Genomic DNA, 25,593 nt, shown 5'->3' on the forward strand with positions numbered 1-25,593 from the left:
GAGGAAAAATTATCTAGGAAAGCTTGCTACTATGCTCAAAAGGAAGGAAAATACCGCAATGAGGGTGAGGACAGACGGCAGGATGGGATTATGTACACGTTGTTAAGAACGGCCCGCTGAGATGCAAGTTTTGCCAGCCAGTTGCGACAGCGACGTCAACTTTTCCTTGAACGCCACCGCAACAATCTAGCCACACGGCGTCACTAAGTCTACTGTGTCCACAGGACAATGCGCCACGTCCGCCACTCTGCGTCGCGGGATTGCCGAGATGAGTTCGACGAACCAGGCTTTGTGACGGAACCCGCCACCGCCGAACCGGTCTGCTGCGAACAAGAGAGTGTCCGAGGGAACGTAGTTGGAGGCCCCTTCCCACGCGCCTTTCAAGACGCAAGACAATGGAGAACTGGCGGCTGCGCTGCGGGGGTCAGCTCGGGGAATAAGATGCGCCTTTCCTGACGTAAGCCCCGAGTTCTGCGAAGACCGTCTGATGCAACACCCTCTAGAGAACTTAAGGCCTTCTGGCTGACCCTCTCCCCTTGAGCTACGTCACACAGAAGAGGCCAACATAGAAGTTCCGTGCAGCGCGCTGCGAAGCTACTAGCGGCGTACCTGTGTTGAAAATGAAGCGCGGAAGATATACTATAGTTAACCCCGGCTATTCGGAGAAGATCGAGGCGACGACGGCGGCGACAACAATTCGATTAGTTCCAGGAGCCGTGCCGCTCCTCGAATAGCTTCGCGGTTAAACAAGTCTCGGCATGCTCGGCCATGCTGTCACATGCTTCCGAATGCACATTTTTTTCTGTACGTGACCAGTGCATGCAGTCTCAACACTTGTGCTGTGCTTGCGATTGTGTGCACCGCGAGTCTTCATTGCCCCGGAATGTGGAGTGCCATGCCAAGATATGCCTAATAAGTGCTACGTGCCCAATTGCCGGAGCAATTACAAATCGGGGGAGAAAAATCACGTCTTCAAGTTTCCGCAATCAAGTTTCCGCAAGATGAAGAAGCCCAGAGTGCCTGGATTAGGGCGATACCACGTGCAGGTTTCATTGTATCACCGCACTCCAAGGTAAGATGTTCAGCACTTCTAAATAGTTACTTTTGAAAAATACGGGAAGGTTAATTGCTCATTTAGAGAAAGTTCCTTTAAATCAGTAATGTTAGAATAAAATTTAGAACTTTTAACTTCCTTCTAGGTTTCTGAACTTCACTTCATTGAGGCCGACATCGTGCGGGAGTTCTCTCACCTCGACGACCTTACAAGGTACACCTTCACTGCACCACTCTCACGCCTGCGTCTTCGCCCAGGTGCAGTCCCATCAAAGTTTCCTCAATGTCCACCTTATCTTTCGAAGCCAAGCACCTCGAGGGAGGATTCTGATTCCAAGCGCATGCGTCTTGAAGCTGCTTCTTTGAAGAAAGTGTGTGAAGCGTCTGCTGAAGCATTCCGCAAGGAGAAGGAAGCGGATAAGATTCTAAACCTAGAAGACCTGGTGCAATTTATAACAAGCAAAAGGTCTACGTTCAGGAAGAGGAATTTACTAATCTGCCAAACCAACGTCGTTTAGTCACTGACCTCACGCTTGAACTGCATGCTCGTCAGTGATGATTCCTCAGAGTTCGACGCGTGCGAGGATGGACACAAACGTCAATTTGTGTTAAGGCACCTTTTGCGGTGTAGCACAAATATTTTATTGAAGAACTACTGCTGCAAGATGAATGATAAAATATTGGATGCCAATGCTAAGGCAAGGAAGAGAAAAGCTGAAACTCTGCGCAATAAGGCAGCTGTTTCCTTGTAAATAGCTGCACGAATGTTTTATATACCGTTTCTATACTTATTTGAGTTGTTGTAAATTAGCGCACTGTGGTAATTAGTGCGTCGACAGCGAAATTATTCATTTAAGCATAATCTAGATTGCAATAAGTATATGTGTCCCCAATAAAAATGTTCATACGCAATTGTGAAGCTAATAGAGTGCGTTACATTCATCATTGCCGCGCCATAATAACCATAGGTACAAAAATACGGAAGGAAAAGTTTTCATGGATTCAATTTATTTGAAGTAATAGGTATGAAGTGTGGCGTATAATAAATAATAATAATTATTATAATGCACAAACAACGTACATACAAAGACGACAAAGCGCGACGCTATAAAAAGCTGCTGAAATCAATACCTGCACATGTTTTACAAAGCTGTTTTGTATCTGTGCCTCTAAATAAATGCTTTGTAAGGTGCCTGCTGCTCATTCCGCAGTTTAGACTGAACAAAAAGTGTGGAGTGGTCAATAAAAGCATACGGCTGCTAGGTGAACCAAGCCGCGATCCCTTCATTCAACCCGTATCCCCGAGCGTGCCGATGGCCTCTTCTCCGTGACGTCACTCGCCTAGCATTCAGGCCTTCTTGTCTAGGAGGTGTTGGTCTGATGTCGGTGGGGACCGTGAACCTGTGCGGAAGTGTGTGTGTGTGTAAGCCCTCCCCCAGAGAGGCGGCTCGTCTACGGTGCCTGGTCGAACGTTTCCCTCACTTTGGGATCGAGGGAGGGCCGAGTGTTTATAAACCGCTGTTGTGCGGCTGCTCAGTATAGTTTCTCTCGCAGTCATGCTAGACTGATGAACTGCAACGTCCTTATGTAGATAATGTAAATAAACCCATATTCCTCGTTCTCGATGAGAAGCAGTCCTTCCCTTCAACAACATCCTCAGCGTGGATAAGTTGGACGACGGCATGGGCCAGCTACAACCTAATTAATGCCCGACTCCAATCTTGATAACTGGTTACGAACGGTGGGATTGAGCCTCCCAGTCCTCACAACGTTCGTCTTCGAAAAGCCTGCTCACAGCCTTGAATTAGGGCGTGTGTTAACTTTAAAAAATCCGCCTCCATTCCACCCTGGAGAAAGTGGATATACAGCAAAGCTGTTGCTGACATTAAACAAGCACAAACGACGTTAGACGACGTTAGTCAAGCACCACCTCCAAGCGATGTACGTCACGCGCGCACACACGTGTGCGGAAGTGCAGTAGACAGGCTCATTCTTCTAGACCCTCCGCCAAGCGCAAGTGCCTTATTGAACTAATTGAACTTTATTGCGATAGCAATTATATGGAGACTGCAGGCGCATTTTTGTAGTCGCCATCGCTGTGACGTTCCGTAGGACGTCCAAGAATGATAACACCATCACCGCGTGCCTTGTGTGTGAGTGAAAGCGCGCGAGGGTAAGCCGACGATCAAGGCGTTGTATTTCGGCAGCAACTGCGTGTAACTCGGCTACGCGCGGGGGGCCGGGCATGAAATAGATGGTAGCTGGCCCATGCCGTCGTCCGGCTCATCCCCGCTAAGAACGTTGTTGAAGAGAGGGACTTGTTCTCATCGAGAACGAGGAATATAGGATTTATTTACAATATCCACATGAAGAGTGGAGAACGTTCCAGTTCATCAGTCTAGCATTACTGAAAGAGAATGCACACTGAAGAGCCGTAAAACGGCTGCGTAAAAACACTCTGTCTTCCCTAGATTCCTAGGTGAGGAAAAACGGCCGTTCAACCTTCGACCAATGGGAGCGTCCAAAGTCATCGTAGCCGACCCGCCTTTGAGGGGGAGGGTTTACACACTCACTTCCGCACAGGTTTCACTGAACACACCGAGGTGAGAGGGTTCTCGCAGACAGTGGTCTTGCCCCGAGCAGGCGCCTCTTGATCCCAGAGCTGACCTCGCAGTCAGTGCCCGCCGCGTCTGTCCATTGACTGTGATGACTTCTGGGGCCCATGGAAAGCACAGCAAAACATCCCCTTCAAGGAATTCCCCCGCTCCAAGCAAACCGTGAAGGCGACGGCGAGTCAACTAACAATACTCGGTCCGCCGAGCGTTGCTAGCCTCGCTGGCGCTGCTGGGCTGTCCGAGGAGGCGCATTGTAGGCTTCCCAAAACGACTTGTCGCAACGGGCCGAGAGGGTTCCAAGGTCGCTTCTCGGAAGGATGCCACCGCCGCAGCTGCAGCGGCTGGGAAAATTTTGCAGGTCGGTACCTCTGCAGGCTGATCGTAACAGCGGGCTCTATATTGAAAGCGACCTGCTTTGAGGGCACAGCCTAGGTGGGCCGACGGCTCGCAGCTTTGCGTGCATTTTGTTCTCGCCGCTCAGTTTGCGTTGAAGCGATAGACAGCACGAAAGCCACTTCGCTCGCTGCTGCTGCCGCGCTTCCTGACGCCAGCGTTTTGAAAGCGAATGTCCGCGGTCATCGAGTGTGATGTGTTCATGTTTTCCTGTGCGTGCTGACACCATGCTTGTTAATTCAGCTAGGAAGCGAATGTTTACAAGGTCATACGGCCGATAAAACTACTATCCTTGCTTCGTACGGCTGCTTATTAATTTGCTATTGCAATCAATGCTTCACCTTTCAGGCGACACTGCGACTTTTTTCAAGGTAAATTGCGTCAGGAGATTCGGAAAGTGCGACTTTCGCATAAGCTGCAGACATGATAGCTGCGCATTCTAATACGAATATACGAGGAAACGTAATTCTGTTACGCGGAAACTTTTCTCCCGCTGCTGTTCGAGGCATGTCTGAGTGACCGCGACCGCTAGGTGGCGGTACTGTTTTTTTTTGGGGGGGGGGGTTGTGAGCACGAGCCCACAAAAGATCCCGACCGACTAGAGGCTAACAACATCGCTGTAAAATCCTAAGAACCCGCCGTGGTTGCTCAGTGGCTATGGTGTTGGGCTGCTGAGCACGAGGTCGCGGGATCGAATCCCGGCCACGGCGGCCGCATTTCGATGGGGGCGAAATGCGAAAACACCCGTGTGCTTAGATTTAGGTGCACGTTAAAGAACCCCAGGTGGTCAAAATTTCCGGAGTCCTCCACTACGGCGTGCCTCATAATCAGAAAGTGGTTTTGGCACGTAAAACCCCAAATATTATTATTATTATATTAAAATCCTAAGAGAGCCTTGATGGCTCGCTTCGTTGTTATTACGTGGGGCCAAGGGGCCAATAATACTTTTTCCCCTAACGGCCTGTTACTAAACAGCGATAACGAAGAGGTAAATGCAGGTCGTTAACAGTTACACTGGGGCCAAGCAACAAGTATGTGCTCCACTGTTTCAGGTGCCTTGCACGCATCATAGTCTGGCGAGTCCACCCGTCGGATGCGATGCAAATATTGTCGCGTTAGCGCAACAACTAGTCTCCCCTCCCCCCCTCCGTGAAACCCGTACTAGCGGTGCTGCTACTGGTAAGTACACTCAAGGATAGTATGTATTTAAAAACAAGGTAACATAGTAGTTTAATCACAAGTGCTGGCAAGGCATGGATGAAAAGATCCATAAAAGGTGGCCGATCTGAACAACAACAACAACAACAAAAAGTTATTTCTTTCTTTTCGATGCTGCTCTAGAACGAAAAAAAAGAAATATTAAGATTTCGGTTCAGTTTCGGTTCGGGCAAAAATAACTAGTTTCTTTCGGGTTCTATACGCTTAATGCCGGCGCGCGCTTGCATCTCGCGATTGCGCAAGCTTTCTTTGCCGCGTGACGTTCTTTCCTACCCCTCGCCTGTTCCTTATCCTGTCCTTCAGCAACTTTGTTCTCGAGAGCTTGGCAACACACGAACTCTACTGCGTATCCCACTCGTTATAGGGCCAACTTTCCTTGGTGCGGTGGCATACCTACCCTAATACATATTACGTGGGAGTGCACTAAGCACCCTCATAGGCCAAATACCAGTAACACAATAGAGCAGTGGGAGGCACAGCTCGCCCGCTCCAACCTGGCAGGACAAAAGTCCTTAATTAGCCAGGTCAGGCAGGCGGCAGAGGCCAGTGGGGCCCTGGACTGAGAGGCTCCGACCACCCCTCCTTCAAATCTTTTCCATTGCAATAAAGTTTCTATCTATCTATCTATCTATCTATCTATCTATCTATCTATCTATCTATCTATCTATCTATCTATCTATCTATCTATCTATCTATCTATCTATCTATCTATCTATCTATCTATCTATCTATCTATCTATCTATCTGCTAGTTCGGCGGCCCTAGCAACAGTGCCGACCCCCGGTTTGTCTTGCACCCAAAATTTAACGTTTTCAGGCAGCTGGCGGAGGAATTGCTCCAGGCTGAAGGACCATACCACTGAATTGCCGCGCGACTGGGCGCTCGAGGTGCTTTGCCAAGTATTCGCGGGCCTGTGTCACGCTCGGAAGAACACATTTATGTAGCACGTATTGAGCAACAGAAAACTGTATAGGGAGTTTTTCATGTTGTTCTACAATTGTTTCATTGACACTTTCCATCTAATCATAATATTTGAGAAGGTGAATAATTAATTAAGACTGATTATTTAATTAGGTGGAATGCAAGAATAATCTGAGTATCTCCAAGCGACAGAAAACAACATTACCTTGCTTCCGTACAGTTACGTGGCATTTCCATATTTTTAAATCTCGGTTCATGATAGTTGGGACACCCTGCATGTATTGTGACGAACTGAACAACAAACTTTTCATTGCATGTCTGTAAGTGCATACTGTCAAATTCGCTCCTTCTCATCTTTCAGTCTCATTTCCCCCGCCCCCAGTGCGCTGTATATATCCAAACCGGCTGAACCTTCTTAATTTTCATGCCTTTCCCTCTCCTCTCTTTCTCTCCCAACACTGCGCTGGATCAGCGTGTGTTTTATAGGTGAAGCTATATCTGTCAAAAGCGATTACTTGAGCCGAAGTGGGATGCCGCCGCCTACTTGGGGCTTTTGCCTTGAAAGCAACTGTAGGCCGAGATGAAGCGTGCGTTATCCTGATCATAAACATAGAAAGATTGGCTTGGGTCATGGCTTCTGCACGAAATGCTCTGTGGACATGCCCTGCGCGGAAACCGAAACCAAAATCGATCTTCCTTGGCTACGCTTAAGCAAAAAGCTCAAAGCGACCAAATGTACCCTTCTTGTTGTTATTATACTCATACTAAATTAGAAAATCGACAAATTGCGTCTATATTCTTTGCTTTAACTTCTCTTTCCTAAATTTTGGCATGCCAACTTTTGTTTTTCTTCGTAATCTGGTCATTCTACTATTACTTTACAGGGTGGACTGCCTTACTGGTTGCTGTCTAGAAATGCCTCAATTAGTCTTCGGACTATGGATCCAGGTAAACGCCGCCATTCGTGTGTCAGGGCAATCGTCTAGGGTAAAATGTGCTGCTCAGTGAATGGTCGTCGATTGCATTCAGGCGTATTGACGGTCACTCTTTGTGATATTCATTACAGAATACACCGAGCCCGTGCAAAGGTACTTCGCTAAGCTACTTCCGCTGATAAAACCACTTCTATACGCCAACGGAGGGCCCATTATAGCTGTACAGGTGAGTATCATATGTACGATAACGTAAACATGCTCTATAAACATTTCCGCCCATTGTCGTAACAACTTGTCGCTCTCCAGTCTAACGCGAGCGGTGCACGATGCATGCGGTCACCGTATGCAGCCACCAGCTGTGTCCATCGCGTTAGAGTCCCTTCAAATGAATAAAGTGGTTCCCTGCTGCGCTTCAATCAACTTTCCTAATGGACGCAGCCCATTTTGTGTTTCGATGCCTTAGCGGTGTTCCACGGTATAATATAACACACATTTTTTTCATATATTCCGCTAAAGCTATAGAGACCTGTGACTCATGCCTGTGCGCCTGTTCGAAATTTATGGCACCGACAATACGAGCTTTACGAACGCCCCTCGTAACAGGCGCGTGCGCCGCAGTTAATATCAGTCACTCGGCGCATATAATAAATCAATAATAGAAAATGAAATGGGTCCACACAAAGTGCTAGCTCAGAGTGTTTCTCTTTCTTTCGGCATTGGCGACTTGTTGCAGATCGAGAACGAGTACGGCAGCTACAAAGCATGTGACTTGGAGTACATGGCCTGGTTGAGAGACCTAGTGCGCCATTACCTGCACTATGACGTCATCCTCTACACCACAGATGGTGCCGGAGATGGTTTCCTCAAGTGCGGCAAAGTCGACGGCGCCTACACAACTGTTGATTTCGGTCCAAGTATGTAAAACTTGAAAACGTAATACGCGGAATTTTCAACTTCTACTAAATCTTCTTTATTGAGCATGGAAAGTACAGACAGTGTCACACTTAAACCGAAATCGCCTTATAAGCGAATTCTTGCTTCTCCTGCAGGAGGCGCTGTAAATTTTCCGGTTGAGGTGCCTTGATCGTGGTGGCTTAGGCAGGCGTTGTGCCCCTTCCGGTGGCAGTTGCCAGCCTGCTCCTCGCTTTCCCTTTCCCGTTAATTCTATATACGGGTTCAAAACTAATAATAATGATGATAATTCCAAAGCATTCGAAGTTTGATCCTTCCATCACGTGTTTGTTAAACTTGATATATGTGTCTTCATTGTTCGAGTTAAGTTCGACGGTGGCTGTACACAGTTGTGGCCGCAGGCCGCCACGACTGCGCAACCGGAGCTCGCTCGTTCTGCTGTCGCGACGCAGTCACTGCCGGCTACGAGGACCCCGAGGGTGATGGAGCTGGACACTCGCGCTTGCTCTCCAGCGCCACGATGATGCAGCCACGAGAAACATAGTGCGCAATCATGCCTGCCTACGTGGCGGGCGTCTACCTGCCATGCGAAGCCGTGCTCGCGACGAGCACCAGCTCTGCACAGCACAGTAGCATCAGTAATAGAACCGTTTTTAAAAATGCTGGAAGTTAAAGCTCCAAATTTTTACAGCGTGATGAGCTCTAGCCGAGTTCTCGCCCAAAAGCAAAACTGAACAGCTCAAGAGCGCGACTGGTACGCCCTTTGCAGACGCCCATGACTGACATGATTTCTTTCGCGCCTCACCATCGGGCGAGCGCGAAGCAGCCGAAATCGCGGCTTCATAAGAACGCTCGCTTGGTGCTCGTCACTCATATGCGTCGTGAAAGGGCGTGCCAATTGAGCTTTTCAGCTGTTCAGTTTAGCTTTTAGAGCGATAGCTCTACTACTACAGGCACAGATACAGAAAACGCCTGGATCCGTAAATCTGACCTTCAAGTTCAGCCAAGGTCAAACTGGGACTTAGCTTGCCACTACCGGCGTCTACTGCGTACGTCGTGCGGGCACCCATATCTTGAAAGCGATCTGCGATGTGGACAATTTGCGCGGTCGCGCTGGCCTCATCTTCAAAGTGATCTGCGATGTGGACAAAGTGTGCCGAGTACTGGTAGCTAGCTTCGTATGCGCTGTGCTTTGGACGCTTAGTTCGCGTTGAAGCGAGACGCAGCATGAAGGTCATTTCACTCGGTGCTGCTGCCGCGCCGAGCAGCGTCTGCATCTTGCCTTGCGATGGAACTGTAGATTCGGTAGTTGCTGACGGCGCCGAGCAGCGCCTGCGTCCTTTCCCAAAGCAAGCAAAACCGTGCTATTGCTCGACAAACTTGGTTTAACCGCTTTCAACCACGGCATTTCTTTTTGTGTGTGAAATTTGCCTGTAATTCATCTTGCTGCAAAAAATAGCAACGTTAGCTTTTTGCATTTCTGGAAACGGCTCTAGACTCCTCGGATGGGGCGCTACAATGGCGTAGCATTTTTTACTTCAAAAGCTAATTAGTCTCATTTGCACCATTACTTGTCTGACATTTATATCGAACGAGAAGGAAGGGGGTTAACCAAGGGGCCCGATTTTTATTAATCATATCATAAGGAGCCTACAATGACACCAATGACGACACCGGGCAAATTACTTGTACTTACTAATTGAAATAAAGAAATTATAAAAAATAATGGAATTGAAAGTGGATGAAAAAACTACTTGCCGCAAGTTTGGAGCGATCCCACGTCTTCGCATTACGCGTGTGATGCTCTAACCAATTGAGCTACCGCGGCGCCGTTTCCCCATCCACTTTCCGGGGTATTTATGCGTTGTTACTAGAACTAGCTCAGGGAGTGTTAGCCAGCGCCACCGCTCACAAACCTTGGCGGCGGATGTGGAACATCCTTTCTGCCGCAGGCGTCACGGGTACGTGATCTTTTTAAGTGAAGGCAGCTGGTCAATAAACCTACACGTGCTACCTGAAGGCATCAATGTCGCCAGATTACTATACAATAGTTGTCGAATTATTACATCGAGTCATTCTCATATATATGACTCTATATATTGTAGAAGTAATCAAGAGGAAATCATTTAATTATTTGAGCTTTTCTATTTTTTAAAGAATTTCCGACGCATTTCGTGAAGCTCCCGGTATCTGTGGATATACCATACATGTGTCTCACGTAACTTGTACCAAAATGTAAATATGCGCAAGTGCCACTAAGCTGGGCGCAACCAAGATAATATTGGTTGACGTTGTTTGGAGCAAGTCAGACTACTTTTTGTATTTCGCCTAACTGCCAGTTAGTTATTAATAATTAAATTCATTAAATAATATATTCCGTGCCAATGTATCCATGACAAAATTGTAGACCCTCCTGAAAAATTCAAGATCTGGCTTTGCGTGGCTAATCATCATCATCATCATCATCATCATCATCATCATCATCATCATCACGAGCCTATTTAATGTCCACTGCAGGACGAAGGCCTCTCCTTGTGATTTCCAATTACCGCCGGTCCTGCGCCAACCGATTCCAACTAGCGCTTCCTCTTTGATTCACACCGCTCTCTTCCTGTCTCTTAATGTCATGCCTAACATTTGTTCGTTCCATTGCTCTTTGCGCGGTCCTTAACTTGTTTTTGAACTTCTTTGTCAGTCTCTAAGTTTCTGCCGCATATGTTAGCACCGCTATAATGCATTGATTGTACACCTTTCTTTTCAACGATAATGGTAAACTTCCAGTCAGGATCTGACAATGTCTGCCGTATGTGCTCCAACCCATTTTTATTCTTCTGTAAATTTTCTTCTCATGATCAGAGTCCGCTGCGAGTAATTGACTTAGGTACGCGTACTCCTTCACGGACTCTAGAGGCTGACTGGCGATCCCGAAATCTTGTTCCCTTGTCCGGCTATTGATCATTAGCTTTGTCTTCTGCATATTAATCTTCAACAACGCTCGTACACTCTCTCTATTAAACTCCTCAATCATTTGTTGTAACTCGTCCCCAGTGTTGCTGAACGGGACAATGTCATCTGCAAATCGAAGATTGCTGAGACATTCGCCGTTGATCCTCACTCCTAAGCCTTCCCAGTTTAATAGCTTGAATACTTCTTCCAAGCACGCAGTGAATAGCATTGGAGAGAGTGTGTCTCCTTGTCTGACCCCTTTCTTTATAGGTATCTTCCTACTTTTCTTCTGGAGTGTTAAGGTAGCTGTGTAATCTCTGTAGATACTTTCCAAGATGTTTACGTAAGCGTCCTGTACTCCTTGATTATGTAATGCCTATATGACTGCTGGTAACTCTACTGAATCAAATGCCTTTTCGTAATCTATAAAAGCCATAGAGAGAGGCTGATTGTACTCTGCGGATTTCTCGATTACCTGATTGATGACATGGATGCGATCCATTGTAGAGTATCCCTTCATGAAACCAGCCTGTTCCCTTGGTTGACTAAAGTCCACTGTTGCCCTTATTCTGTTGGAGATTATCTTGGCGAATATTTTATATAATATTGGAAGTAAGCTAACGGGTCTATAATTTTCCAATTCTTTAACGTGTCCCTTTTTGTGGATTAGGGTAATGTTGGCATTCTTGCAGTTCTCTGGGACCCTAGAAGTCGATAGACAGTTCTTATAAGGGGCCGCTAGTTTCTCAAGCATTATGTCTACACCATATTTGATTAAATAGACTGGCAGCCCATCTTCTCCTGCCGCTTTTCCCCGTCTCATGTCTTGCAAGGCCCTTCTAACTTCATCGCTATAGTTATAGAAGGAGCCTCTGTAACCTGCTCATTACTGTTTCTAATGAAGGTATCCTGACTCCTCTGGGTATTGTGCAGGTAAGTACAGAATTCTTCCGATGCTTTTACTATATCTTCGAGATGGCTGATGATATTACCCTGCCTATCTTTCAGTGCATGCAGCGTGATTTGTGCGATGCCTAGTTTCCTTCTCACTTTTTTCAGGCAGCGTTCATCTTTTACTGCTTCCTCAGTCTTTATCACGTTATAATTTCGAATATCCCTTGTTTTCTCCTTGTTGATTAGTTTTGACAGTTCCGCGAATTCTATCTGATCGCTTGAGTTCGACACTTTCATTCTTTGTCTTTTCTTTATTAGGTCTTCTGTTACTTGGGAGAGCTTACCTACTGGTTACTTTGATGTCTTACCTTCCACTTCAGTTGCTGCGTCTGAAGCCAGCCCAGTTAAGGTTTGATTGATTGCCTCTACGTCATATTCATCTGCTTTTTCTAAGGCTGCGTATTTATTTGCAAGTGCCAACCTGAATTGGTCTGCTTTTACCCTTTCTGCGTCTAGGTTGGCCTGTTTCTTCTTGACCCATTTTACTCTTTCTCTCTTCAAATTGAGGTGAATCCTAGCCCTCACTAACCTATGATCACTGTAATTTACCCTACCTAACACTTCTAAATTCTGCACTATGCTGGGATCGACAAAAGGTACGAAATCGATTTCATTTCTTGTTTCACCATTAGGGCTTTTCCAGGTTCACTTTTTGTTCCAACGCTTCCTGAAGAAGGTGTTTATTATTGGCAGCTTATTTCTTTCCGCGAATCCTACAAACGTCTCTTCTAGAGTGCTCCTACAGTCCACGCCGTATTTGCGAACTGCTTGTTCACAGGCCTGCTTTTTACCCACTTTTGCATTGAAGTCGCCCATAACTACAGTAATTACTGAGTTTGTAATTTTCGCATCGCTAATTCAACATCTTCATAAAACTGTTCTATTTCTTCTTCCTCGTGACTGCAGGTTGGAGCATAGGTTTGTACTACCTTTTGTACTACCATTTGTATACCTCCTATTCAGCTTTGTTACATCTACTGCTATCCTCTCGTTAATGCTGTAAAATTCGTCAATGTTGCCCGCTATGTCCTTATGGATTAGAAATCGTACCCCATATTGCTTCTTGTCTGGTAGTCCTCTATAGCAGAGGACGTGACCATTTGTCGGCACTGTATAAGCCTCACCAGTTCTTCTAACCTCACTAAGGCCAATGATATCCAAAACAATGCCTGATGGTTCCTCAAAGAGTCCTGCTAGGCTATAGCTTCACTCGAGAAGGTTCGGGTGTTAAACGTTGCAAGGGTCAGTTTCCATTAGCGGTCTGTCCGGGTCCAGAGATTTTTAGCACCCTCTGCTGTATTGCAGGTCTGACCGCAGCCTTGGTCAGGTGCTTCGCAGCTGCTGAGGACTGAGGGCCATTGGGTAATCAAATGAGTGATTTGGGAGGGAGTGGACGAATACTGCACCAGGGAGGCCAATTCCTGTTCTGATGAAGGAGTGTCTTGTTCCTCAAGACATGCTAAAAGTTTTTTTCCGAGTACCACTAGCAGTGGTGACCCGAGCCCGAGAGATGGCCAGGGTGCACGGAAAGAAGCCCGCGAGAACTTTTACGTTTTTTTTTTGTCAAGCTTGAGAAAAAAAATTATTTAGCCCCGTAATTGATATGTCACCGTGACGCAAATAATCTTTTTTCAATTTTATTTTCCAGTATACATGCTGGATGGTTATTTTGGGCTAAAAGCTGCATAAGTAGCTTGACTTGTCCCATAAGAACATAGAAGACAAAATCAGTCAAACAGTGTGTGCACAATTCTCAACAGCACCATAAAACAATAACTAAAAGCAAGTCAATGCTGGAATTTATGAATATGGGAATTGCAGTAAAAAAAAAAAGAATAGCGTTGTTCTCCTTAGAGAGCAACGTTTCAAAGGGAAGTTATTATTACTTGAAACAGCAGTCAAAACACAAAATATATCTCCTATATCTGGATCTGGACTGTTCGGTGTGCGGCGAAAGATACGGTGAGGTTTTATAAAATTAAGGAGGTAATCAAGGAAGCGTCCGGTTCCATCCCAGCTTATTATTCTTGTTGACAGGTTATTTAGCTGACAATTCTAGATGCGAGCGGCGCACTTCAGCAAACTTACAGAAAGAAAGGTGGATGGACAGACGGTTGCGCGTCGTTCATTCCTCGATGCGCCCTCGCTCCACGGAGGCGCACCTGGATGTCTGGCGTACTTCTCCAAGGCACTCAGGAAACTCTGGTTCTTAAAACGTACATTAAAAGATGCAACCAAGAACTTCAAGCTGACGGCGTACAAATCTTTAGTAAGGCCTGTACTTGGAATATGCATCGGCGGTCTGGTCGCCACACTTCGCCAAAGACATAATTAAACTTTAAAATGTGCAGGAAAAAAAAAGCAATAAGGTTTATATATAAGGGTTATGACCGTCGCTTCTCTCCCAAAGTTCACGCCCGCACGTTATCACATGACAAACTTCAACAGAGACGCATATGTGATCGCATTACCCTACTTCACAAGATTATCAACAAGCGTATTTATGTTGACGCCCCCTTTTCTTTCGCCAGTTCTTCAGCACGTGTCACTCGCTTTTCCAACCCGCTTAACATCGTGCCGTTTATGCCGTTTTTAGACAGCTTCAAATTTTCATTTTTTTCCTTTCACAGTCGAATTGTGGAACGATTTAGGTGGCACATTATGTGAAATGTCTGTTGATCATTTTGTGCGAGAATTGCCAAATCATGTATTTTCTTGATGATTCTGTACTGTTTTCTCTGTAAATCTTTGCACTCACATTTGTAATCATGCACTTTCCTAATATTGTTTATGTATAATCTTCTGTACCACTCCTGCAATGTCCCAATTCATGGGATAGCAGTATTTGTAAATAAATAAAAATAAAAACAAGTGGCTCCTTTCTTTTCCACCACTCGCGAAACGTACCAGCCTCGGACCCCGAGAAGATGTTCGCCGTTCAGCGCCGACACCAAGAACGGGGACCGCTGATGAACTCGGAGTATTACACGGGCTGGCTGGACCACTGGGCGAAGCGACACAGCACAGTTAGGACGGCGGCTGTAGCGAGCGCTCTTGACAGGATTCTGAGCATGAATGCCTCCGTCGCGCTGTGAGTATTCAACAAATCTCATTGATTGATTGATTGATTGATTGATTGATTGATTGATTGATTGATTGATTGATTGATTGATTGATTGATTGATACGCAGGTACATGTTTCATGGTGGGACGTCATTCGGCGTCAAGTCAGGCGGTAAGGATAACACGATTATCACATAAAGCAATCCAATGGATATGGTAGAATACTTCAAGCGATGAGCGATTTATAGCTATACCGGACGGGCTTTTTAGACCAAACATAAATTTTTCAGATAGAATCCTAATCACAGAGCTGGATCACTCAAAGAGGCGGACATAACTTGCACGAGAAATCGAAATGCATAACCGACCAACTAACGAAAACTTGTTAATCAGCTTCTAAAGGAATTACTATGCGGCACATATTGTAATTTATGAATTGCAGCCGGCGAGTTCGCAAAGCATATCCACTTGGAACGAATTTTCAGGATGACACTAGTTTCGAGATCTTCATTCGCAAAGTGTGCGGCGAAATACATGGGCGTTTCAGTTACTTTTGTGCTTGAATGCCTGAAACGGCGGTCTGTTAAATAGTATGTAGAACAATAGTGCATTCTTACAAGTTTGACGGCACATATCTCGAAACCCGTACGACCCTCAGAATTCGTTCCAAGTGGATATGCCTCGCAAGGTCACCGGCTACAATTCGTAATTTGCAATGTATGCAGTAAAACAATTGATTAAAAAGTTCATTGGTATTTTACGTCAATCAGACGTATATGCATTTTGATTTCTCGTCCGTGTAATGTCCGCTGCTTCAAGTAATCCAACTCAAGGACTCAATTCTATCTCGGTCAAGACGAGGTGTCTCGATTTCAGGGAGGCACTACGCAGGGTACAGTGACAGCTTGTGTCGCTGGTTTGCCTTAGCGGATCTTGTGCAGATTATTTGCCTTAAATTCTGTGCTCCTCATTCCGCACGCAGCTAACGTTGACAGGTACGGATTCCATCCCACAACTACGAGTTACGACTACGATGCTCCCATGACAGAAGCCGGCGACCCAACGGACAAGTTTCATGCAATACGAGATGTCATTGCCAAGGTATTTGCACTGGCGTCAGCTCGCAACTAAACACATATTGAAAGCATCAAAAGTTGCAACCCATGAAAAATATAGAGTCGCGATAACGCGAACACGAGTTGACTCTACGATACCGACAGTGGTCTCTTAATCTTGTCACTAAGTTTGATTTAAAGAGACACTAAAGAGAAACGCTACATCTGTTTAAAGTGATGACGTATTCTTGCGGAAGTCTACTTTAGTTAACTTTGTGCTACTAGGTCTATCATAAAAGAAAACAATGAAGGACAAAATTTTTCCACTCATTGCATTTCGCGCGGAAACCTCAGTGCTGGTACGTCCATATGACGTCACAATTTTCAAAGTGTACCTTTTTTTTTTCTTTCTATTTTGGCCGTTGCGGGGGCATGACGAAAGTTCTTGAAACTTCATAGTTCGGTCTTTTGCTCTTGTGGAATGTCGCCCGTCTTAACCGATAAAATGTTAACCCAGCAGACGCCGTCAAAATTCATGACGCCATACTTCGAGCTGCTGTTGCGCGAACCTCAAGGCGCCAACCGTCTTTTGTGTTTGCGTATCTTCTGGTTTACCAAACCTAGTCTCACTGCTAAAGTGACTCGGTATTGTCGAAGGGCAATTTACTAATGCAGCTTAAATATCTCTTCTTTTTAGTGCCCTTTTAAGAACATCGGTTGGTTAAAGAGACATCCATGCTACCGCGTGTATCCTCGCGGGACTTTTTGAATCTTCCGAGTCAGTTTTAGTTGCCAAACGCATGACGCGATAATGGAACGTTCAAACTAAACCAGATGTTCTAAGAATATACATGGCCGACGGTTCCCTCGACTGCTTCTCCTTGACAGGTCCCCTTGGTTCCCAACTTGGTGGATGAATTTGTCCGCTTGCAGAAGCGCATAAGGACAGCGTGTAGTTGCTGATCAGTGGACAGTGGCGTTATTTACAGCAAATACCAATTTCGCAGCATTGCCTCTGTAAACATTCTGAGAGGCCATGCTGATAGGTCATGCGAAAGGGTGCATTGTATTGTGAACTGCGCAGTCACTGACATGGGGCTGCGGAATCTGTATGATATATTTTTTTTCGAGCAAGAGTGTGCGACGGAAGACGAACTACAACCCTAATTATCCGTAACAAATAAAACTTGCCATATTCGATGGAGCCAGAATTACGTTTTACCGCGTTTACTCATGTAAGGCCCGCGCCATCATGTAAGCTAGGCCCGCACCCGCACTTTGGAGTGCGAAAATTTGGGGAATAGTTTCATGTGAGCACAGTCTGAATGCAGTTTGAAGATTCAATGAGTACCTGTAAGTCTCGTATAAGGCCGGCACCTAGTAGAAGTTACCTCGAAAAGCGCGGGACTTACACGACTAAATACGGTAGTTGTTCTGTAGGAATCTTGTTCGCATGTGGCCCACGCTTGGTGTCGCAAACACATGCGTTAACGCGAGATCAAATAAAAAACTCTCGAAATTGCACGGCAGCTTCAAAATGATGCTTATTTGTTATTGACGATATGACTTAGGTCAACGGGAAGAACTTTTTATTATTCATCGCACAAATGTCTCACCAGCATCTTTCGTAGACTACGCCCGTTAATGTCGCAACTTCAACGGGTGCCCTTTGATGCGTTCTGAACTGTGGCGGGCATTCCTGATTGTCCGTGTACCGCAGTTTGGTAAATACTGCTGGTAAAATGCATGCGGAGTCAGTGCTTGATAATAAATGTCTACTAATGTCCCTGTCATCATGGTGTTTACGGGCCAATGCATACATGTAACTTCCTTATGTCCTCGCAACGTGTTCTCTCTCAAAATTACGAGCATCGTGTGTTTCCTGAATGGTGCATTACGAATATCTGTATTTCATCACGTGACGGCCGCTGCACGCGCAGTACCTTCCGGTGCCGCATGTACCCGTCCCGGAGCCCAAAAAGAAGATGGCGCTGGGGAAGCTCCCACTAAAAAAGGTGAGCTTACCACCGAAACAACGCAAGAGCATTTCCAATATAAACAAACACTCAGAGAAGAAAATAACGCTATTGTGTACGACCACTTGCTAAGTAAGACGACACACGGCACGTTTCTATACGCGCGCTCCGCCATGCTACCAACAACCGCTTCCAACGAGTTTCCAACAATGAGTTGTTGGTATACGACAGGTGGCCTGACCTCGAGTGTGAATCCTCGAGCAGCTGTGCGTTCTGTACCTCGAGGAGCCCTGATGCGTGACAGATTAGGCCACACGTTGTCCTTGAACAAAACAAGATGGCGTCAGCGCCATGCAGTAAACATGAGAAGCCGGGCGCTAGAAGAAGAATGCTCATGAAGACGCAATAGACGCACTCAACCATTGTCATTACATATAAAAGAAGAAAACTTAATTTTAGACTCGTTTGCGCAACTGGGAAGGCGTCATGTTACAGCACGAAGAAGGCGCGGAGGCCAGTGCTGGCCAGTACCGATCATGGCAGCTGCTATCGCGATCGTGCTCTCCAGAATCATCCATTGCTTTGGCATCGCTAGAGCGGCCGAGAATTAGTCTCGGTCGTCAGTTCCGATCCTCGAGACACAACGAAAATCTTTATTTATTCCTTCATACTTTTCTCGCAAAGGAGTTTGGCATTCCAGCTACCACATCCGTCGGCCATCAAAAAGACCAGGAGAGTGAGTCCATAACAGCTATCACTGTAAAACGTCTGGGCCGGGATAATGTAATAATTATACAGGTGATGTCAAAATCCACGCGTCGGGGACGGTTGCCTCTGATGCAGTGCACTAGAAAGGGTCAGTGTGTTCAGGGAGGGCCCGTGCCTGACGCTCCCCCTGTACGCGTTGCCAGGTGTCACAGGACACGATCACAGGAGTGACAAAGTTACAGGACCAACAATGTATTGGATATAGCAAAAATACGGAACTAAAAGTGATTGTTTTACTAGTTACTCAACTAATTATGCAATATGCGAAATACAAACCAACAACCACTTAAATGCACAAATTACCAGGCAAAGTAAATAACAAATTAATAATGAAATCATTAACTAACAATTATTAACATAATTTTTACTTAACTGGGTATTTATTTATTAATTATTGTTAATTGTGTGCAATTCATTAAATTAAATTAACATTGAAGTAAATAGACACAGGCAGCCGTTTAAATTGCGCTAACAGCCGCTGTGTTTAATTAAAACTAGAATAACTCACGGAAAAGCAAGCCTTTATTCTAAACGAATGCTACATTTAAAGGACTAAAGCAAAAAAAAAAATCACGACCTCTGACGCACACGCGGGGCACGGGCAACTGGCAACAGTGGCGATATAAGTTGGCAGCAGCGTTGCTGTCGCATGGCCTGGCCATAGAGTTTCATACAATAATTGCCTTATGAAACTCTATGGAGCTGGCGTCCAAGTGCCGGGCCTTTCAACGCTTGCCGGCTCACGTCACGGCATGGCGCACGACACTCCTGAACATACTGCCCCGTATAGTAGGCCGTACCGGCGAGTAACAGATACAGATCTCGAAGGCAATGCTTTTGCAGGCTGCGTGCGCGGCAAGTGAGTGCTGATGCGGAAACACCTCTTGGCCACCATGTTACGCTCCGACTGCGTTATCGATGGGATCAGCCGGCCGTGAACGCTGGATAATAAGAGTGGCATAGAATCGAGCTGACAGTATCGCCACATTGTGCCTGCCCTGGGTGCTATGCAGGATGTCCCGAGTTTCTTGCTCGCCTGAGTTCGCTCGCCAGGCCGCTGTGAACAAAGGGTGTGCTTATTGTTGTCAACACAATATGCAATATCGCAATACCCTGAATGTCTCGCTATCTATCTACACATTGGGTGCAAGTCGCGATCTTGACACACCTTTCCGAGGCGCCTCAAGTGCGTGTCGACTCCTTCAGGCATTATATGCATCTGTCCACAGTCGAATGTCAGGAGTGCAGACGCGACGCATTCTCGCGCCAACGCTTCCCTTTCTTTCGGATACATTAAAAGATAACATTTTTAGAGCGCAGCACTTAGGCGCCCACGTTGAGCGTCGGCGTGCCTCGTCCTTCCCGGGCGTAAAACCGAGCGAACGAGCACAGCGAACGACGAAAGAGCGAACGCTGAGCACAGCAGCGGGTGAAAGGTGGCGAGAGCAAAGAGATCGCGAGGAGGAAAGCAGTGGAGAAGGCTGCAGTGGAAGCATGAGGAGGGAAGCGGAGGACGCCTTCTTGAAGCACCACCAGATGGCGCTCACTTCAGCTCATCGGCGGGCCAAAGGAAAAAGAAAAAAAAACGAAATCAGGAAAGAAACAATTTATGATAACTCAAAGGGAAGCTCATTACATTTCGAAGCGAGATCGGGATGCCCTAGAACACGCACCTATAAAGTGAGATATAAGGAACAAGAAGCACGTGCTTGCTGCGGTAAAGCTAGGGAAACGACGGAGCATGTTTTATTAATAATAATAATATTTGGGGTTTTACGTGCCAAAACCACTTTCTGATTATGAGGCACGCCGTAGTGGAGGACTCCGGAAATTTCGACAACCTGGGGTTCTTTAACGTGCACCTAAATCTAAGCACACGTGTGTTCTCGCATTTCGCCCCCATCGAAATGCGGCCGCCGTGGCCGGGATTCGATCCCGCGACCTCGCGCTCAGCAGCCCAACACCATAGCCACTGAGCAACCACGGTGGGTCATGATTTATTAGAATGTGAAGACGTCTACCCAGCGGTCGATTTAGGCACTACTGGCCTCCTTGAAGCCCTTGGGTTCAGCGGGAGCAGTGGAAAAGTAAACATGTCCGCAATAGGCATTAGTAAGAGGCGATTGGAGGATTGGTGACGAAAAGTAGGGAAACGACAAAAAACGGAGACGTACAAAAGCACAGTTAGCAATAGGGGATCAGAAAATTTGTGTGTGGGAGTTCATAGTGTTTATTTCTTTTTATTTTTGTATTGTTTAACTTATGTAGGACAGTAGGCAGTATAATAGCAAGAGCTTGGTGGCGCAACCCACCGCCCCGTTCCAAAGGGGACACTTATAACATCCATCAATCCATCCGGCATCCGCGGTAATAGTCGGTGAATTTTCCTAACAACTTACTTAAGCATATGAAACAAATGAAGGCGGTACCGACGGTTTGACCAAGTGACTCCTCCTTTTTCCACCGCCCATGATGTAACGCCCAAGTGATGATACCCTAAGGGTAAATCTAGATACGGCATTGAAACTGGAGGCGTGCCGAAGGCTGAATTTCATGTCTTGATACGATTTGCTCGTTCATCTCAGGGCACCACCCGAGCTCGTGCAGTTCTCGAACGTTGCCAGACTCGGGCCATCCTGCATAGAACCCCTCGTAAAATTTACATGTGTATACTTGTGCGCTACTTTCGAAAAATGCATTTTCTGATAGCAGCATATTACCACAGTGATTTGATAACTTAGCGTCACATGATTCTATAACATCTTCTTGCGAGCTAAAGGCGAACGACCTTGTATGAAAATTTTTTTACCATATTTTTATAACCTTTAAAATGCGGGTGAAGTCAAGCGCGTAAATTAACATGCAGAGCCAGTTGTTTCCTTTGCATTTTGCCCCACTTATACCGCTATTGTTTGTTCGCTTTGTATGTGTGATCCCAGCGCATCTTCACACGTGGTCACAGTCTATCCTTGCGAGTTACTCATTTGTTTCGTTGACGCGTTGTCAGCTATTTTTGAATTCTCACAAAATCGAGTATTTCAGAAAAGCCTCCTAACCAAATTTTCGCACCGTTCTCTTCCCACCCTCTCTTTGTTTCTTTTTTTTCTCTAGCTGTACGACCTCAAGGATGTTAGGGAACTTTTGGTGAACGCCAGGATATCATACATACGACCATTGTCATTTGAGCGAATTAGGCAGGTAAGAAATTCACCACTTGAGCATGAATCTAGTGTTGCGCACTTTAGATCGAAAGAGCCATACAATATGTGCCAATGCGATTCGAAAGCTACTCACCATATTTCACTAAAATATAGAGTTTGGCTCTGTGAGTCTTGTTTTGGCGGTCACCTCCTGTCTAATGCGCCGCTATTTACCTATTTCTCTGTATTTGCTTGGTGATGTGCATTGCAGCGATGAAATACTACGTCAGCACTGCCGGATGCAGACCGCCAGTTCCAATGATCAAAAAGCAAGCAGGCTGGTCTGGCCATCGTTTGGAAAGCGAGAGAACGAGAGAAAGGATATATATAAATACACTGCAGGAGGTCATGTTACAACCACAGTGAAAAATACGCAACACACGTCGCGTATGTCTAGACAAGTAAACGCACGTCACAGGTGCCTGTGACGCGCGTCTACGTGTCTGTCATTATGATTGTGTCATATTACATTTTATTACACTGTGCCTTTAAGGCGTAGATAAAGGCATGCCAGTTAACCCGACGTAGCTCTCGTTGGCCCTCACGGAGGGCACGGTGATCGTGTACAAAGAGAGAAGCACGAAGGACGTAGAATGCACACACAGTCCAGCGGTAAGAGCACGTGGCGTTCTCAAAGCCTGTCAGGTAGACCCGTGTGTGTATATATAGGACTCGGGAACTGGAGCAGCGCATGTGTAGCCATCTGCGCCGAGTTCCTGAGCAATAGCCTAGAACATTATGTTCTCCTAGCGGTCGATTGTTCTGTCCACCGAGCACTTTGCATGTCACTCGCCTCTCCGCACTATAGCTATGGGCAGATAGATAGAAGGTGCAGGGAAGGTTTCGTCACAGCTGCGCGTTATAGCACGTGACCTGTCCGCCGTTCCTTTTGTGTATCTGTGAAACACGTTCATTGCAAAGCTATCGACTTACGCTACGGAAGCCGTTTTGTCTGTGAAATATGTTTATTGCAGAGCGGCTTCTATTGTAGTAGGTTGACCCATCGTGGTAGCTTCGCGGCAATGATGTTGCGCTGCTGAGTTCAAGGACGCGGGTTCGACCCCATCCGTAGCATGGAATGAAGGTTAGCAAATGCATGGATTTAACAGAGCTTGGCCCTACTGGCTTCAGACGACATTGTGACGTTGCTAATCGTTCCCTTCCAACGTGATGTTGCGTTATAAACGCAACAATTCGCATTGATTACGCGTGTGTTCGTCTCATTACTTTCTGTGTATGGAGAATCAGTACAACTGCTGCACAATTCGGGCCAATAAAGTAGCTATAGAGTGCAGTAAGTGAAGCCACGAGAACGTCTGAAGCAACAAGCCGGTACATCAGACAAGTACTACACCCGTGGTAGCTGAACAGCCGCAGCGTCAGAGTTCCCTCTAGTAAATTTGTTACAAAATCTACGCAAGACGCGCACACGCAAGCACGCTAAAAGCCGGCACGTACGGTAACGGCAGCGTTATGTGATAGCGCTACGCTAAAGGTGCCTGATGAAGGTGGCAGCAATTGGTTATCCGCCAAGTCTCCCGCGTAACGCAACAGAAGGCACCCAGAACTGTTGACTTGACAAGAAATACATATACAGTAAGGCATAAGTTTACAATGAGATACAAAATTAAAACGGACTGTCTAACTTGCCCCCTCGCCTCCCACCTTATTCCCAAGTCCTCTGCAGTGCCTATGCAGATGCCTATACTTATGGGCGCTGGAACGTTTTTTCGTACGTTTCTTCGTGCCTAATTTAATCTCGCTCGCAGAGCCAAGCCTTGGTGCTGTACGAAACATGGGTGACCTTCCTTCCCAAGAATCCAGCAGCACTTACTGCACCTGGACTTCGTGACCGAGGATACGTCTACGTGGATGACGTACGTGTATAGACTATCATTTGAAGTTGGGCTTTAAGCAGAAAGGAAGGCAACAAAGTTGTTTCCTCAATTCCTCTCCATAGCCTGCTGTTCTTCTGCGTTAGCTGTTGTTGTCGTCGTCCCCTCATCAAGATAAACATACCCCAGGAAGGAAGGAGAATACTAGGAACGCGAAATGCACACGCTGCGGTAATAAAATGACAACAAATTAATCATAAGAACAACGCCCGGCACACTTGAGCGGCCTTACAGAATCACTACACGAATCCCGCCGACGCGGAGTTCCAGAAAAAGCGGCCGCGGCGCCCGGCGCGCTCTTTGCGAGGCATTTCTGGTTCCCGCGGAACTTGTTTCGCAGCCTCTCGCAAAAGCCCGTATGCCCCGTGTATCAATCAATATGTGGGGCATGTCCAGTATTCCATGCGCAAATATGCGGGTCTTTATATATGTTCATACGGAAAGGGACTACGAGGCGTCTGCTTTTACAGCGAAGCTGTACATAGGTATACCCTCCGGCGGTGGTCTATTGTGGAATATTCTGGAAGGGGAAGGTTTAGGTGACGATTGTCTACAGCTTTTTAGAGAGATTTACCTAGAAAACACCGTTTGCGTTGAATGGGAAGGGATGAGGAGCGAGGAGAAAGTTGATATCAACAACTTGGCTTGGCTTGTGCTGACAGTATGAATAAATAAATAAAAAAACAAAAAAAAAAAAACAAGGGACTGAGGTAGGAGTGCCCTTTATCTCCACTGCTGTTTATCATGTACATGGTGAGGATGGACAGGGCGCAAGAAGGAAGTAATATCTGGTTTAATCTCTCATACAAACAGGCGGGTACAGTATTAGAGCAGCAGCTTCCACGTTTATTTTATGCGGACGACATTGTCTTGCTAGCTAACAAGCAAAGTGATTTGCAACGTCTGGCTAATATGTGTGGACAGGAAGGCAACAATTTAGGCTTGAAATTTAGCGTTAGAAAATCAGGTGTTATGGTATTCAATGAAAACTGAACAGGCAGTAGCAATACAGGGCCAGGAAATACCTCAGGTAACAGAATATAAATACCTTGATATATGGATAAACGAAGACAATAGATATACGCAAACGCAGAAAAAAACAGTAACAGTAAATGAGAAGAGAAATGCAGCCATAATGAAGGACAGAGCGCTATGGGGATACAATAGGTACAAGGTGCTCCAAGGTATGTGGAAAGGTGTGATGGTTCGAGGACTTACTTTTGGAAATGCGGTTGTTTGCTTTAAATCAGGGATACAATCAGGACTCGATGGGAACCAAAGGTCAGTGGGACGCCTCGCATTGGGTGCTCACAGAAGACTACAAATGAAGCTGTGCAGGGTGATATGGGCTGGACTAGTTCTGAAGTGAGGGAAGCTCGCAGTAAAAATGATTATGAAGAACGACTGAGGAATATGGACGAAATTAAATGGGCTGGGAGAGTGTTCAGGTATCTGTACAGGAAAAACATTGATTCACAGTAGAGGAAAAGAACTAGGGAGTTTACCAGAAAGTATGCGGCCTGTAGATTGGCAACACAGCAACAAAGAACGTCAAGCGGGAAGTCAAAGAGGCTAAAAAGAGAGGAAAAAACGAAATCGGGAAAGAAACAATTTATGATAACTCAAAGGGAAGCTCAATACTTTTCGAAGCGAGATCAGCATGCCTTAGAAAACGCACCTATAAAGCGA

At 46.1% G+C, this 25,593-nt stretch overlaps 1 protein-coding gene across 3 annotated transcripts in view; it reads left to right on the plus strand.

The window, feature by feature from the left end:
• LOC142578676 (beta-galactosidase-like) overlaps nucleotides 1-25,593 on the plus strand; it is a 62,312-nt gene that overhangs the window by 18,575 nt on the left and 18,144 nt on the right. Inside the window, exons 4-12 of one of the 3 annotated variants that reach the window (XM_075688146.1) lie at nucleotides 7,085-7,148; nucleotides 7,267-7,361; nucleotides 7,869-8,049; nucleotides 14,858-15,038; nucleotides 15,139-15,182; nucleotides 15,993-16,111; nucleotides 18,006-18,080; nucleotides 21,921-22,007; nucleotides 23,779-23,886. In XM_075688146.1, the coding sequence (XP_075544261.1) occupies nucleotides 7,085-7,148; nucleotides 7,267-7,361; nucleotides 7,869-8,049; nucleotides 14,858-15,038; nucleotides 15,139-15,182; nucleotides 15,993-16,111; nucleotides 18,006-18,080; nucleotides 21,921-22,007; nucleotides 23,779-23,886 (954 nt within the window). The remainder of the gene's footprint in view (nucleotides 1-7,084; nucleotides 7,149-7,266; nucleotides 7,362-7,868; nucleotides 8,050-14,857; nucleotides 15,039-15,138; nucleotides 15,183-15,992; nucleotides 16,112-18,005; nucleotides 18,081-21,920; nucleotides 22,008-23,778; nucleotides 23,887-25,593) is intronic. The other 2 variants (XM_075688148.1, XM_075688147.1) reach the window with 2 other exon arrangements.

This window comes from Dermacentor variabilis, chromosome 4 (genome assembly GCF_050947875.1).
Source record: "Dermacentor variabilis isolate Ectoservices chromosome 4, ASM5094787v1, whole genome shotgun sequence".
NCBI lineage: Eukaryota > Metazoa > Arthropoda > Arachnida > Ixodida > Ixodidae > Dermacentor > Dermacentor variabilis.